Genomic DNA, 17,575 nt, shown 5'->3' with positions numbered 1-17,575 from the left:
ACAATAGTTGTGTTAACTAATATGCAGCACTGACTCAAAGCGCAGAGTTGAAATGGTGAGGCCCTATTAATACTTTAAGGCAGTGATTCAAGGTTTTTTTTCTGCAGCTGAGGTTGAATGATGCTATTTATTAATGATTTATTGAGAAGAAGGAAGGAGTGGTATAGAATTTTATACTTGACCTTATCGGTCAGGTTTATAATATTTTCAACTCTCAGAGGAGAAAAACCCCATACAGTGTGAAGATGTCAAAAGGCAGAAGTATGGAAGCTTTTAATTTAGAAATTTTGTGACCAAAATCTGTGCTTGTCTGAGAAGATATGTTTTTGTATGGTATGCTGTTGTTTTTTTGCAGTAGGTCATAAACTTGAAAACTGTGTTAAAGAGCTTGGGACTGGATTTAAAGACAGGGAGGCTTTTATCTGTCCTGGTGGTTGATCTGCAAACAGCTCTTGAAGAATCTGTTGAGAGAGAAGGGTGTGTGTACATGCATACTTAAAAGCAGGGAGCATGTTTTGGCTCTAAGTCAAATCTGCTTTACAGGTGGAATATTTCCTAGTTGCAGTCCATACTGCACCATATTGGGCACCGGAAGTTCAGTTACATTCTTGTCAAGTTATGAAGGATAATAGGCTCACTAAGGACTGAGGAAAGTTAAAAAAAGTAAACGGCTGTCAAACTGCATACTGGCTAAATTTGGAAGTATGTGCATTTTTCTTCCTTTAAGTAAAGGTGTAGTAATTGTAATAGTAGATAACGTGACTGTTCCAAATTGCACTGGAAAAAAATTCATCGAAAAATTTGGTTTTCTTTCACAATTGAATTAGTGCTTTTGAAGAGAGGTCTGGAGAAAGTAATCTGTACCTGTTGAAAAAATTGCCGAACTGCAGGCACCCTTTAGGTATTAGGAAATACTGTATTAAAGGTTTTCTTATAAGGTAACAAATGGCAGGGTTTTTTATCTGTGGCACTTCTGAAATGTTTTTGTTCTCATGCAGCAATCTTGCAGATAGCACTTTTTGAGGATTTTTGCAGCAAGGATTTTGTTTAGCTGTGTTTACTCAGAGAAGCTGTTATTTGGAAGGTCATTTGATCATTAGGTTAAATTTGTACGAAGCAGTGTGAGCAGTCCTGTTGAGTAAGAGTGACAGGCTTTTGGTTTTGTTTCTTTTTAATTGAGTAGGTATATTTGGGGCTGTAGAACTGAAGGTTTTTTTCCTTGTTACATATTTTAATATGATCGTTTGAAGTTCATAATATTAACTGTTGCTCTAATTTTAGGTAAACATTACCAAATGAGGAGAAAAGGAAGATGCCATCGAGTATCGGCAGCCAGGCATTCTTCTTCCCCATGCAGTATTAAACACTCCCCCACACGAGAAACCTTGACATATGCTCAAGCTCAAAGGATGGTTGAAATAGAAATTGAAGGTCGCCTGCACAGGATCAGTATCTTTGATCCTTTAGAGATTATATTAGAAGATGATCTTACCGCCCAGGAAATGAGCGAATGCAACAGCAATAAAGAAAATAGTGAAAGACCACCAGTTTGTCTGAGAAGCAAGCGGCATAAAAATAACAAAGTGAAAAAGAAAAATGAAGCTCTTCCGAGCTCACATGGTATACCTGCTACAACAGCTCCTCTTCCAGAACCAAAAGTACGGATTGTTGAATACAGTCCCCCTTCGGCTCCTCGGAGACCTCCAGTTTATTACAAATTCATTGAGAAGTCAGCAGAAGAACTTGATAATGAAGTTGAGTATGACATGGATGAAGAAGATTACGCGTGGTTAGAATTGATAAATGATAAGCGGAAAAGTGATGGCGTGTCAGTTGTTTCACAAAATATGTTTGAATTCCTTATGGATAGGTTTGAAAAGGAGTCTTATTGTGAGAACCAAAAACAGGGTGATCATCAGTCTTTAATTGATGAAGATGCGGTGTGTTGTATATGCATGGATGGTGAATGTCAGAACAGCAATGTGATCCTGTTTTGTGATATGTGTAATTTAGCAGTACATCAGGAATGCTATGGGGTGCCATATATACCTGAGGGCCAGTGGCTCTGCAGACACTGTTTGCAGTCCCGCTCTCGGCCTGTAGACTGTGTGCTGTGCCCAAACAAGGGAGGTGCCTTTAAAAAGACTGATGATGATCGTTGGGGACACGTGGTGTGTGCTTTGTGGATCCCAGAAGTTGGATTTGCCAATACAGTTTTTATTGAGCCAATTGATGGTGTCAGGAACATTCCCCCAGCCAGATGGAAGTTAACATGCTACCTCTGTAAACAGAAAGGTGTTGGTGCCTGCATCCAGTGCCACAAAGCAAACTGCTATACTGCATTCCATGTGACGTGTGCTCAAAAGGCCGGTCTGTATATGAAAATGGAACCTGTGAAAGAACTAACTGGCAGTGGAACAACGTTCTCTGTGAAAAAGACTGCCTATTGCGATGTACATACTCCACCAGGTTGCACACGGAGACCTCTGAATATTTATGGAGAAGCTGAAATCAAAAACGGTGTTTGTAGAAAGGAGGGATCAGTCAGAACTGCTAGGTCTACATCAAAAGTCAGAAAAAAGACAAAAAAAGCCAAGAAAACAGTGGCTGAACCCTGTACAGTTATGCCAACAGTATCTGCTCCTTATATCCCCCCCCAGAGGTAAGCAAACTATCCAAGCAAGAAACCTTTACTTAAGTGTCTGCTTAATTTTAAACCAATGCTTTTAGATGCCGACGTGAAGTTTTTGTACATTTCTTACATGCTTTCCTAAAGGCCTTTCTGAGGGGATTAGTGTTAGTTATGTACGTTGTACTTTGATGGAGCTGCATTAAAAATGCAGTAACTTCCTCAGAGAAATTAAATTAGTAAGTGATCAAGTGGTCTGTCTTGTCCTCAGAAAAACTTTTCTTTTTCTTTGTCAGACCAAGTCATGTTGTGTGTTCAGTTGTCATTCTCTGTACTTTTGAGGCTTAACTGCTGAATTCAGAATAGCAGATGTTAAAATATATTAAAAAATATTAAAAAGACCAGCCAAGTTCAAGGTAATTTTATTTCTAATTTTGGAATCTGAACTTCTTTTTCTAATTTAAGAGCCCCAAAATAAAAATTACATTTGTGTCTATACATTTTGAATACTGTCCATCTCACCTAAATTAAGTATGAATTTACCCTGTAAGGTCTATGTAAATGGGACAAAAAACCTTCAAGGAAGTATTTTCTTATGGGGCAGAATAATCTTTTCTGAAACTTGTATTTTTCCTTTTCCACATGCAATAGTGTTTATCCAGGCTTGAATCAATTTGATAACTTGCAGACTTAAAAAAATTACCAAGTAAGTGATGGTAAGTTAGTTACTTAATGTAGTCATGGAACCTGAAATGAATGGGCCTTCCTGTTCAATGATGCTATCAAACATCTGTCATGTAACTTCAGTGAAATGTTAATATTGTAAAGAAATTTAATTCAAACATTTGACAGTTTTAATACTAATCATGTCTTTGCTTACCAAATTATACTTCATAAGGGGTATTAGTGTGTCTTTTGCAGTTCTTCCAGGAATTTTTTTATCTGAGTGTGAATATAAGCTGTGAACACCAGAACTGAAATTGCTTCTTACATTTACCATACCGTGATTTTGTATTTTAACAGTGGTGATCAGGGAGCTGGCAGGTGGCTCTAGATTTGATGTGGTTGGTGATGTGACTCACCAGAAAGCAGGGATATCGCAAGCTATGTGTTCGTAGGTAATAATAGAATTGGGGTAGAAACTAAGTTTTTAATATCGTTATTTCAGGAGTTGAGAAATTCAACATGAACTTCAGTTAGCTGTATCTTAGCAGTAGCATCTCTTTCCAGAATTCTTTCAGTTAATCTGAGGTAATGCATTTCAACAGTGGAAACAATTTGCATCTGAGATTTGAGCAATGACAGAAGTCCCTCTGTGGTAGAAAGATGCAGTTTTGGCTTTTCTGAATGTTTCAGACATAATGAAATATACTTGCACTGAGAAATGCAAAATTGGACCACTGGGACAAAACCCAAATTTTTCTAGACTATTTGTTTTTTTCCCTAGCACTTACAACATCAATGTATTTGTTTACCCCTTGAGTTTAATTGTCAATAATTTAAGAACAGTCATTTGGAAAGTTTCTCAGAACAGGCACCACTTCCATGTGGAGGCTTATTTGCATTCAGAGTGACAAGACTCTGAATGGAAAGGCAATGAGGGCTTTTAAAATAATGCAAGTAAACGATGCCTTTTAAATAGCTGACTCCCAAGTCTCAGGTAGTGGACAATTATAGCTGGTTAAATTAATCTAAATAAAAATATGTTTTGAGACTGCAGCCCTTCCCTGTAAGAAGTTTTGTTAATGTGAGAAGCTATTGACTGACTTTGGCAAAAAACCTTCAACTCCCAGGTGGTGCTTAAAACCATCAGATTCATTGCACTGTTCTCTGTTATGATTTGCTTGGTAAAATGGTATTTTTGTTTAGTGATGCATTGCAGCAAAGCTGAAGTTGACAGTAGGCAACTGATACTGCTATTTAAACAGGAACTGTTGTCCATGGAAGAGGGGATTTGGTGTAAAAGAATTTGGATTTGTCTTAAGTAATGCAGTTCCAATTGGTAGTTTAGTGTGGTTTTATTTTGCTTTTTTTAAGACAATACAAAGAAGATCATGAACTAAGAGTAGAGGATTAGAATGTATGTTCTCAATTGTGCCTCCGGCAGTTCTTCCCATTGGTAACTTCTAAAAAGCCTGACTCTAAAAATATTTTACCTTCAGTTTGCTGTTTTTTAATGGTGCCATGAGATGCCAGGAACAGAAATACAAAGACTTTTTTTTTTCTTTTTTTTTCTTTTTAATAACTACATTTCTTTTCAAGACTGCAGAGAGGTTCAGCTTTCTTCTATTTATGCTGATTTTCATATTTCCCGAAACAAGTTTAGTTCATGTAGTTTTATGTCAGACATGTAAAAAATGTGCACAGTTTAAAGCTATTTTAAAGTTGAACCATATTGTAAATCACTTGTCTTCAGCTGAGGGAGACCCTTGCTTAAGTACTCATTGTAATGTGAACATGCTTAGTTCTAGATAACTGATACCTGAATTAAAAGCAAAACAGAAATAGATATATTACAAGGAAAAGTGATTATGGTGCAGAGCCAAATCTCAGCTGTTGAGTTTTCTTTGGCTGTTCTTACTTTTAAATTATTTTTTTCCCCTTTAGGAAACACTCTTGTTTCTGTAGGAGTTAAGTACATACCCATAAACTAATAAAGAACTACATGGATCAATTTACAGCAGTCTTCATTTCAGTGATCCCTGTTCTCTAATCTTTTTTTAATATGCTTTTTTTCCCTTAGAGCTGAAGCATGGTTTGCCTTTTCAAAGATTTCAAGGAAGAGTAATTAAGGTCTTTAAGTTATCAGAGAAAAAATATATACTCACAGTATTTAAACACTTGTGCTTTTCTCCTGAAGAATTTAATATTAATGTTTTCAACATCTGTTGAGATTGAGACACGTGGAGATGTTTAGTTTGGTTCATTTTCTTAAACATTAATAACTAGACTATATGTCTCCTTGGCATATTGCTGGTTCTTCAGAGTTGGTAGTTGAAAAAGAATACAAATGTGAAAACCATTGTGATCTTCAGATACTTGGTAGATGAAGCCCCTGAGCACACCCGGTGAAGCTTGAATTTACATTTAGTATCTTCCAATTTACATTTAGTTTAAGGTGGAGTGTTCACGTGCTATTTCCTTTCCCAGATGGTGAGTGACTATTATATGAAAGGCTGGGTATTTTAATAACACCGTCTTTAATAATTCTGTTTCCAAAACACTTATCTTAAAGTTCAGAATATGATAAAAAGACTGATGTAGATCAACATACTTCATAATTGCTACAGGACTTTTGTAGCTTGTGAATTTCTGGTTTACCTTTGGGTCAGGTTTCTATGCTACTGCCTTGAATGATTTTGACCAGCATTTCTTACACAGATGTCATACGCTAAGCTTTTGACTGTTAAATTACATAGATAGTGTCATTCTGTGGGTCATTTATAATCTAATTATATAGCCTTCCCAGACTTTCATCTGTGGACTACTGATTTAAGAGTGTACAATCAGAAGCTGCTAACCATTCATGATAAGAGATGAATGCTTGCTTCCCATCTCTTTTTTTTTTTTTTTTAAGTTTATTTATTTTTAATGCTGAGTCTGTTCTGTTGCCTAGGTGTCTTAGAAAGCCTATACCTGAGTGTCTACTTCCAAACATGTTAGAGCTTTAAGGTGGCTTCAGCTTTCAGTGCTGTCAATTCTGACTTGTAACTTGCTTAGCACTTGTAATATATTTGTAGGATGTACATCAGATCTTCTGGCTGTAGAACTGTGCTGCTTCTTTACTAGGAAATGCCATTCAATTTTTGTTGAAATGTAAAACTGTTGAAGGTTGTTGCTTACATCTTTTACATTACAGTGCTGCTTGTATTCATCATCTTTTTTAAATGTTTTAAAGGCAGAAATTGGCTTAGACTAAAAGTTGCATTTCCCACAGGACAGAACAGTTGTGCTATGTGGGGAGGAGAGTGGGGAAGGACTTTCTCAAACTGTCCCTCTGTATGAGAGGGACAGACAGCACCTGCACTTCTCGGAAAATGGTGGTGAGAAAAGTGTCCTCCCACTAGCTAGTTTGGCTAAACAAAGTAGCAAATTAGTTCTGGCAGTGTAGTATTTCTACAGGTGATTTGTAACAGTTGAATTTTGCCTTGTTGATAGTTTGTTTCATTTTTTTTTTCCTAAAAGAATGCTAGAAGCATTTAATTTTGATTGCAGGTCCAGAATTTTCAAGTTAGGAAATCCTGACTTTTAGGGTTGACTTGGCAATCTAAATCTATCTTCTTGTCTCTGTTAGTTGTTTTGTACTGACTCTTTGCTCTTTTTGTGTTTGTTTGTTTGTTTATTTATTTTTCTATTGCTGCTCATCCATGTTCTTTATAACTGTTGCCTTATTCAGCAAGCAGGATGGGTGCACAAACCGAAAGGGTTACAGTGGTAGCTGGGAAAACTGTGTGGTTTTTCGTGTTTTGGAGTACTTGATTTTTTAGTACAAATAGCATTGTTTTTGTGTAGTCTCTTAATCTTATGTGTCAAAAGATGCATTTAAAATGTGTTCACCTGTTTGCAAAGCCAGTGTCAATATCCATGTTCTTTAAAAATGCTGTGAAACTATGATATTGTGGCTGTATACTTGGGGGAAAATAGAATGTGATATGAAATATTTAATCTTCAATATTTTCAAGATATACACTGAGATACCATTTGATCTGTGCAAGTACTGCTATTAAGTGGAAGCTGATATTTTAAAGTATATAAACATTTACTTTCATCTTTAATTTCTGTTTCTACATGGAAGACTTGAAATTCAGACAGTATTTGAAATGCAGTACTCGTACAGATGGCAAAAAAAACAAGCAAAAAAGCCCTACTTTCATAAGAAGCAGGAACACTATAGGTTATTGCACCAGGTGTGTTGCATCATAATATTAGAATATAATTAAAAGGTTATGAAAATAGGTAAAGTACCTACCTCAGCTGAGAGCAAAAATTACTGAGACTCTTACAAAAATGTTTTCAGCTGTCTTTGCAAATCCACATTTATATTGTGGACATTAACCAATGATGTTGGCCTTTGCTTTTATTAGAAAGCATATTGCTCCTGGTAGTAAAACTTTCAGTAAAACTGAAAATACCGATTCTGCCTCAATACACACTGTAACAGAAATCTGTTACTGTGTGTATTGAGGCAGAATCGGTATTTTCTTTTGTTTTATAATTTATCCAGTTGAGCTATCCTGAACTTTCTCACCAAGTAATTAAATGTAATGTTGCTATGTCAACAGAGAAGTCTTGACTGTCTCTAAAATGAAGTATGGATCAGAAAAATAAATAATAAATAACCAGAAATGGATGAAATGCAATATAAGGCTAAAGGAACATTTACAAAGTCTTTGGGACAGTGTTAGTCTGCATTCACAGATGATGCTTCATAATCATACATGTGGCTTGTGGGTTCTTTTGGGGATCTTTTAAATGTTTTTTGGTTACTGTGTTCTAGGGTTTTTCATACATTCAGAAAGGTTTTTAAGTGGGAGGGAAAGATTAAGAAATTCTGCTTAAAATTCAGCATAAAAAAGCCATTGAAAAATACTGCTAGAGGCAGCACTGCAAAGAAATTGGAAGCTGAATAAATCCAGATTAATGTCTGTTAGCTGCTTATCCTTGACTATACATGTATGTATACATTCACAAAACCATGTGAAAATACTTATTTTAATTCCAGGAGTGCATGATGTGTGACTGTACCTATGCTTAGGTGTACCTAATACTTAGGTGATAGAATCACATGGGTGAAGTGGGCGGGGATGCTGGCAGTTATAATCCACTTGCATTTCTTGTCAGATTGTTTGACTTTGAAACCTTTGTTTTACATGTAGAAACTACTGCTGATGTCATCCTGATCTCTTCGCTTAAAAAAACCCAATAATATTGCATAAACCAAGAAGAGAGCTACTCTGGTATTCAGTAGCTTTGCTTCAGTGATATTTTATTTTGAAGCTAGTTTGTCTTGACTCTGACTTATTAAATCAGGATTAATTAGTACGCTGGAAAAAGTGACTTATTTAGTAAGTTGTAAAAGTAGATCTTGATTTGGAGTAAAAAGACTGGTATATATCTGGTATTAAAAGTCACATGGTTGATGTCTGAGGGGTGATTCCTCTTCCCTGTCCTGCAAAAAAAAAAAAAAAAAAAAAAAAAAAGAAAATCCAGTGCTGTCTCATATTTAAATATGCCCTTTTTATAAAATGGTTATAGGAATATGCATATATCATTAGTATTCTGTGTGTATTCTAAGGGGTTTGGTCCATAATGATTAAATATGTAATAATGCATTTATGAAAATAAGATTTGAGTGATTTTATTTTTCAGAACTACTGAGTTTCATCAGTTGTGTGAATTTATATTAGTGTTATTTTTTGGGTTTTTTTTGGGTGGCAATTAAAGGCAATTGTGTCTTGTGCTATCCAAAAACATAGTTTTCAGAATGTATTTTCTGAAGAACTGCCTCCTGGCAGTTTTTTATTCAGTGGTCAAGTTACAGAGTGCACAAAAATTAATAGATAATTACTGAGTTTTCTTTTATTACAGATCAGAAGGTGATTTTTAATTTATATATCTGATGTGAATTTAACTTTTTGATATTAGATTTCAAAGTCATTTCTGGTTATGATTACTACAAAAAAAAGAAGTAAAGGAAAATATTTTAAGTAATTTTAAGAAAAAGTCATTATAGATGTATAGGAAGTGTCAGAAGTAAATCTATGCATGTGATGGTTCTGAGGTTTTCCAGTGTTACAGGGTGTGGGGTTTTTTCCATGGTTTTTGGTTTTAGTGGGTTTTTGTTGTTGTTGTTTGTTTGTTGTTATTGTTTTGGGGTTTTTTCCCCTTGTCCAAAGATTTGGAACATCACAAATGTAATTAGAATAGAAGCAAGGTAATCTGTTATAACTAACAGAGATTTGACTGAAAGAACACGGCATTTTCTTACCTCTTAAGTTCAGTGTTCTACTTTTCCCATCCAAACAAAATTTTACAAGCTGTTTGCTCAAGAAGAAAAATAAATGTTTCACAGTCACATGAAGCAAGACAGAGTGCTTCCTACATGTTCACTCAAAATCAAATACTATTTCAATACCAGTAAATGTGGAATAAAGAATAGCAACCTGGAGGGACTTTCAGGCTTCAGAAGATGTATCAGTAGATAAAATGTTGAACTCAACCAAGCACAGAAAGGCAAATTCAATAGCTAGAGTTTTAAAGCATACGAACAAAAAGGAATAAAATCTGGACAGTAGTTATAATAAGGAGAGTGTGTATTTGTTATGTGGGGATTCTGCAGACTTGTGTTGCACAGAAGTTTAAATGAAATTGTTTTCAGTCTTCTCAGGAGTTGATAGGTACCACGTTGGGTATGTAGCTGACTTCTGCTTGATACAAAAGGAGTGTTACCCTTTTTCAAAAGGAAATAAAGACACGCAGATGGATTCTGATTTTTATATAGTTATTAATTTATATGTTGTCTTTAAAGTTGATCAGAACTGTTTGTTTAAGTTCTTTTTATTTTTAAGTGGAGATGAAACAGTTTTATTTTTTATTGAGGGATGGAATAACAAAACCATGTCTCTTCACTGTTTAAAAGAAAAAAAAAAGTATATTGAAAGGTGAGTTTGGCACTGATGCCAAAGGTTTTGCACGGGAAGAGTAGGGAGAGTTTCATCTGTCCCAGCAGGCTTTCTGATCTTCAGAAGCTGGAGCGAGGAGGAATGCTTGGTAAGGCTCCGGAGTTAATTCCCATTCCATAAATAAATGCTTCCATAGCTTGTTATTCTGTTTTTCTGCTACATGCCATTGGAATTACCATAATTATTCATAGGCAATTTCTCTGTCTTTCCTGCTTCCTCTGAATCTTGGTATTTGTGGAACTTTGCTGAGCAAGGCTTGAAAATTCAAGCATTCTGGAAACTTAGTTTACTTTGTTGCAACTTGTTCAATTTAGGAGGGGTTTTTTTAGGTTTTGTTCTGACAGGTTTTAGCAATCTATCTGCAATCTTCGGTAAAATAGGGGTATTTTATTTGCTCAGTAAAGTAGAACATAATTTGATTGTTTATGGTATTGCCATAGGTCAAGAGAAACTGGAATTGTAATGATACTGAATGAAATGTAAAAGTATAATACAGTTTTGATGTCTTGCATGTACATTTAATACTACTGTGCTGGATAAAGGAAGATGAAAATTAACAAACTGATGGAACTGGAGGCTCAGGACAAGTACTGGAATTACAATAGAAGGTTTAGTTCATGTTTAAAAATTGGTTTTAATGGGTACTTGATCTTAGTGTGGGTATCTGATGAATACAGATTTTCCCATTAAGTTCCTTGTGCCTGAGTTACTATGGGAATGCTGTCAAAAATCACATGCTTGCTCAAGGAAATGTTCCCTCCAGTTTACATTTCAAAAACTGAAGTATGGAGAGATGTTACAGAAATCTTCATGTATTCAGTAATACTGAAACAGTAGCTTTGAGGTTAAAAAGCATGTATGGTCTGTGGAGTGGTTAGGGATGATTAATAGAAAAAGGACTGTTTATATTTCATTGGCTTTCTTAAGTTAAACTGCTACATTGTTAGTTACCAAAAATACTGGTTTCACTTTTGCCTGTAACCAGTTGCCATAGTTGCCACAGGGACATATAACTGAAACTGGGAGAGGAAGGTAGTCATGGGTTGAAGAATGAAGCTGTGAGATTGCTGATATGAGAAGCACATCTCTTAACAGTGACAAAAATGATTCTATGCATTTATATAAAAGGTGAGGAAACAAGGACTGAGTAACACATTCAGCTCGTCTGAAGGCATTGACCAGTGCATTAAGTGTATCACCCCTTCACAGGGTAGATTATCCATCAAATGTCTCTGTGTGAGCAGGAGACTGTAGGCACTATTTGAAAGGTTCAGATGAAAAAAGACCTTTCCCTGTTTAAAGACAAGCAGGGAATTGTACAATATCCCCAGATCGTGTTTGTAGTGCACTCCAGTGTTTACAGTCAGATATAGGCAGGGCTAGGGAAGGGAAGTAATACCGGCTTTCTCAATTGGCTGTCGCATGAATAAAACAGTTCTGAAAAATGTGTTGACATCTGTGTAGTTTTGGTATGTAGCTCTAAAAAAAAGGAAAACAAGAGTGAGTATGACTGCTACTTCCAAAACATCAAAAGGCTGCAGTGGTCATCAGCTTGAAGCCTAATGCTTCTTTTATGAGACCAGTTATATAGCAGCAGTTACTGATTTTCATGGGAACACAGGCACCTTTTTAAGAATTTTAAAATTCCTCTTTATTTTATATAACTGATAAGTTGAGGAAAAATTATGGAGTTTTTCTCCCAATACTTTTGGTATACTTGACTTGCCATTGGAAATTTAAACAATACAGAAAGCTGTTTTTTTGCTGATGTGCTTATACTGGGAAAAGGTTCTAGGGCAGATGGATATCTTAGGAAAAAAAATGACTTTGCTGAGGTGTTTTGTAGTTTTTGGGAGGTTCCTTAAGTTCTATAAGCCTTGCCTCTGCATGGGGGATTTGTCAGCATAGTGTAGCAATTAATCCTGTCTTGTGCAAGTCAGATCCTGGATTGCAAAACCGATAAAGTCTTCAAACAGCTCTCCCTTACCTGCCTCAAAGATATATAATTTTTTTTTCCCTGCTCTTGGTGGAGGGGGAAGGAACTGAAATGTACAGCAAACTCTATTAAGGGTGGGAGCTTCAAAATCAATACCCAGGGTGTGCTACTTCTAGGGTTCTACAGCAGCGGTGTGTCATTTCCCTTAAACAGCTGTATTGTGTGTCAAAATTTAAAGCCTTTGGGACAGTAAGAGTCTACTTGGAAGGATCAAATTAAGCAAAAAGATGTTTAAAAAACTGTGATCCAGTTAGTGATTGTTAGGGTCTAACAGCAGATGTGACTTCTTCATTACATCAGTAAGTTCATAGTGTAGAGGCTCTGTAGATACTTGCCATGTGAAGTGTCTCAGACCTCTGTATTTTGAGAAGTATGTTGCCACTCTCTGTGTGTGGTGTCTAAATGAAATAAGAACTGCCAGTATTTGGTTTTGTTTGGAGGGAAGGCAGAGAGGAGTAATTTCCAACACCTTGTTAAGTAGTTTCTGCACTCCAAATTACCTTCTGTTTATTTATATTTTTCAAGTTGGAGAGTATCTGCTGTGAACATCTTTCTTATTCTTATTTTAGCACTTTACTGTTATAATTATCTGTGAATAGATCAGTTCATTATGTGAATGGGCAAATGTATTTAAAGTTGTAGTTAAAGATGTTTGCTTAGTCTTGCCACATCTGATGGGCATGAGGCCAAGACACTTTTCTTCATGTTATGATTCTCTGATCTTTCCAAATAGGTTTGTATTTGGCTGTGCTTTTTTCGACTTGTTTCAGTAGGTTTTACTGTTTCCAAGAGATGTGAAAGTAATTACTTGATTTTGATTGCATTCCATAATTAATTGTAATTACGTTGTTTGAAGTTTAACATGGTCACATCTGTTCTGCGTTGAGTAAATCTTTTTGGGGCCTGCATCTGCCCTCCAGTGAAAGACTTATAAGGCAGTCTGAAGTCCATCTGCAGGCTTTCTAAGCTTTTAGTTAAGCTAAAATTTTTAAGAATGCCTAACTGGCTTAGTTATTAATTGAAAAAACAATGTCATTGAGGAACCGAAAGATACAATGGCATTGTATTTTGAGGAAAACCTTCACTCTGCTTTTACCCAGTGGTGACTGAATTCTCTATAACCACAGTTAGCGTGGCACTGAGTAGACCTACTGCACCTTATCTTCTACACAGCCCACAAAAACCCACCAGGGATGGATGACTTTTTGTGAACTCAGGGTAGATTCACTTGTATGTTTGTCTAAAAAATGTTTCCAGACATTCTTAAAAATCGTTTTACCCAAGGTTTACTTACGACTTGACATTTTGTTTAGGTATTTGACTACTTTACTTTCATCCTTACCTGCAAAACTGTTTTATTCCTAATATTAAAAGGAAAAAAGCAGCAAAATACTAGTATTTGTATACATTTGTGATTTTTACTTAAATATCTCATGTAACTGCTCTACAAATCAGACACTTACTGAATTAGTATTTGCCTAGCTTAGTATTAAATTTTATTGGAGAATATCTGATAAACCCTCTACTACTGATTGTAGAGTTTTGTTGTGTGTAGTAATATACTGAGTGAAGAATTAACAGATTTTATTGTTATTATCTTTTGTGTAACTGTTTTACATCCATCTCTCTCTCCAACTCACCCCTGCCCCCAAATAACAGAACAACCTCTGTAACAATAAAGGTGGTTGGTGCCTTGGGGCATCTCGTGTTAGTTTTGCAAGGGCTGGCGCTGGTAGCAAATACCTGCATTATCATACACAACCACTAACTTTTTTAAACTTTCTTTAGGCTGGGATTTTAAGATACTGTAGGCACAGAGAGCTGAAGATCTGTTTCAGATAAACTTTTTTTGGATATAAATTTGGAGAGGCCAGTGCCATGTGAGACTTGGACATTCTAACGTCATTATTTGAAAAATAATAGTCAATATTGTTGTGTGTGATGTTCATATAGCGCTCTCCTAGAGTATTTGGAAATGAGTATATGCAAAAGTATATGCATATGTTAAAAGGAAACTTGGAGAAAATATTAATTGGTCTGGGTGCTTTGCTTAACTATCATCCTCACTTGTATCTTTTCTGTGTGCTGTTTTCATTGTATGTGTGGGGTAAAATAATAACTGTTCTTGTAGTTTACATTTTCTGTTCTGTTTATTTGTCAAAAAATTGATATTAATAGATAAGTAAGATAAGCCTTTTGCTGCATGTTTTTATGTAAACAGTTTGAAGACATATTGTCTTTAGAATAAACTACTAATTCTGTTTGTAGTTGGCAACAAATGATCTGAAGACTGTCACAGTGATTTAGAGCTTTATTTCTGATTTTATTTTCAATAGGAAAATTATTCTGAAATGTATATAAAGTTTTAATCTCAGTGCTAATCTGGGATTGATCTTCAAATAATGATTGTGAAAAAATTGATTCCCATTAGCTTCATGGAGTACCTTAATGTATTTAGTAGAAATTACATGGTCAAGCAGATGTGTTTGATTGTAGTTTACTGCTCAGAAATAATTGTACCAGAAGGGATGTTATCGAAAGAAATTAGTAGCATTGTGGTTACTTCTGGTTTTACAGGTTTTATATATTTGATGTTTAACTTCTATACTTGTATAGACAAATTCGTTTTATGCTTTGCTGTGAAAAATACAATGTCAGTTTTTCCATGTTTTAGATTAAATAAGATTATGAATCAGGTGGCCATTCAGCGAAAGAAGCATTTTGTTGAACGAGCGCACAGTTACTGGTTGCTTAAAAGACTGTCTAGGAATGGTGTTCCACTGTTAAGAAGGCTGCAGTCCAGTTTACAGTCACAAAGAAACACACAACAGGTACGTGACATACTTTTTACTTATGAGTAAAAAATTAACTAGAAAGTAAAAACTTTCTCTTATTCAGGACTGAGTAAATTATTTACCTTATTGTGAAGTGTTATTACCTCTATTGGCAATTGGGAATTATCTAGTACTTTTTAATTTTTGAGATATTAAAAAAAAATTGTATGGATTTTTCCTTTGTTTTACTTAAATGTTTCAGAAAAATACTGTCATCAAAACTGTCATATCATTATTTTTTGACTAGCATTGTGGTTTTCTGGAACTCATTACTCAATGTGCTATGAGTTAGATAAAAAAAAAGTTATTTTAAATTATTCAAAAGCTGCAATGCAAATATCATATTTGACATTCGAAAAAAACAGGTAAAGGCTTAGCTAATTTACAGTTTTCAAATTCAGATCCTTATTGCCCACCAGATTCAGTAATAACAGAACAAGAGGCAAGTTGTTGATGAAGTTCAAAGACATATTTCAACTTTTAGTTACACTTTGACAAAATTGTGGGATTGTAGACAAGCATAAATTTATGCTGATACATTTTTCCAGTGAGACCCATCCTAGCTTCAGGTTGTCTGGATGGGTTATAAAGTTGTACACACTTACCAGTCAAGTGCTGAAAAACATCGAAACAATGACTACTGATAAACTGTTGTTTTGGTTTCAAGTCTCTGGGTAGCTTAAAAAGTATTTAAAACTCCTGAATTGTGTATATGAGTCTGTGTGTGTAGACTTTGAAATGCTAATGCATCATGTTATAGGGCATCCTAGTTACCTTTTTATAACTGAATGGAATATGTAGTGTTCTTTCCATTCTCTGTGTGTTTGACTTTCAGTGGAATTGTTCTTGTAAAATAGCCTCTAAAAGTTAGGAATTAATTTTATAATAATATGCTTGTATTAAATTGAAATTCTCCTCCTCCTTTAAAGCTGAACTGCGATTTTTGTTGGAATTGTACTTCTGTTTGCTGATTAAGTCATTATTGGTGTTATAAAAATATCATTGTCGACACCGCTTCCTAATTATTTGATCAGCCATGTTTGTATGTGTATTTTTTTAGCTTTTCATGTGAAAAACTAATTAGTAATTCCTAGAACAAATGAGGTTGAAAAGAACCTCTGGAAGTCATCTGGTACAACCCCCTTCTAAGCAGGGCCACTTAGAACAGGTTGCCCGGCACCACGTGCTGCTGACTTTTGCATATCTCTAAGGGTGGAAATGCCACGATCTCTTTGGATAGCCTGTGGTCACCTTCAGAGTTTAAAAAAACAAAATTAAACAATATAAGTGTTTCTAATCTGATGTCCGTTCTCACTTAGTGCCCATTGCCTCTTGTGCTGTCACTGGGCACCACTGATAGGAGTCTGGCTCTGTCTTCTTTGCATCTTTCCTTCAGGTATTTTTGTGCATTGGTGAGATTTCTACCCCCCCACCCCCGCCTTTTCTCCTCTAGGCTAAATAGTCCGAGCTCTCTCAGCCTTTCCTCATAGCTGGGATTCTTAAATTCCATTTAGGTGGATTCCTTTTAGGTGGAATTAACTTTGAATATAAATTGACCACTTATTTATCTATTTTCATTGCTTCTGTGTTGCTCCATTTTGATACTATTTTTTGGGTTGTAATTTCTGTAAAATAATTTTATATTCTACTTCTGTGTGAGAAATTTCTGTTCTGAAGAGTGTAACCTTGCAGTTACCTCATAATAGTTGAAATTCATTTATTCGGATAATAAACTTTTATTTAAATGAGCTTGAGTCCTTAAAAATAGTACAGTCCAGTACAGAAATGTAGGGCTGTTGTGGCAGTATAGAAATAGACCGTTGTTATTGTCTGAAAAAATTATACATGCTAGTTGGTCTTTGGGAAGTATGTTTTATAGTGAGATGGCATGCAACTGGCTGCAACAGCTCTAAATATTTAAATAGTCACTACCACAATAAAACAATTGTTATAATTGATGTTTGATTAAAACAAAATAGGCCTTAGATAGGACCTTTTTAAAATTCCATTACCTCTTTACACTTTAGTACAAACACTATTTCTTTTTTTTTTTCCTAAATTTAGAATGATTTATAAGTAAGGAAATAATGAAAATATTTTCCAAATAAGTTGGAAGCTATTTATATTGATCTGTTAAAAACTGGGGCACTTCTGAGACTATTCTTTTGAAAAGAAAAAAGCAAGTTTCAGGCTGAGCTAATGTTAAATGATTCTGTTGATGAAAAATGTGTAGGGAGTGCTTTTCAGTGAGTAGCACGTGTCCTGTGTATGATATTGTGTCTTCTCCGTAGCACCTTCTATTTGTATTTGTTAAAGCAGTCATAACTGTGAAGCATTTAATGCATTAGTCATCTTTGTTACTCCTAAGTATAAACCAAATTATAATCAAGACCTTAATAAACAGCTGTGGCATAGCTGTTGTGAAAACGCCTCA

At 35.2% G+C, this 17,575-nt stretch overlaps 1 protein-coding gene across 5 annotated transcripts in view; it reads left to right on the top strand.

Annotated features, from left to right (window-relative positions):
* Nucleotides 1-17,575, top strand: part of BRD1 (bromodomain containing 1) — a 57,696-nt gene that overhangs the window by 3,991 nt on the left and 36,130 nt on the right. For all 5 annotated transcript variants that reach the window (XM_027889559.1, XM_027889560.1, XM_027889562.1 and 2 more), the window contains 2 exons: nt 1,282-2,662; nt 14,982-15,138. In XM_027889559.1, coding sequence (XP_027745360.1) covers nt 1,296-2,662; nt 14,982-15,138 — 1,524 coding nt within the window. In that variant the 5' untranslated portion in view covers nt 1,282-1,295. Of the gene's footprint in view, nt 1-1,281; nt 2,663-14,981; nt 15,139-17,575 lie in introns of those variants that run through there.

Source organism: Empidonax traillii, unplaced genomic scaffold (assembly GCF_003031625.1).
Source record: "Empidonax traillii isolate 1590-97213 ecotype Southwest subspecies unplaced genomic scaffold, ASM303162v1 scaffold266:size720578, whole genome shotgun sequence".
Classification (NCBI taxonomy): Eukaryota; Metazoa; Chordata; class Aves; order Passeriformes; family Tyrannidae; genus Empidonax; species Empidonax traillii.
The sequence above is the reverse complement of the archived record's forward strand: the minus strand, read 5'-3'. Positions and strand labels throughout refer to the sequence as shown.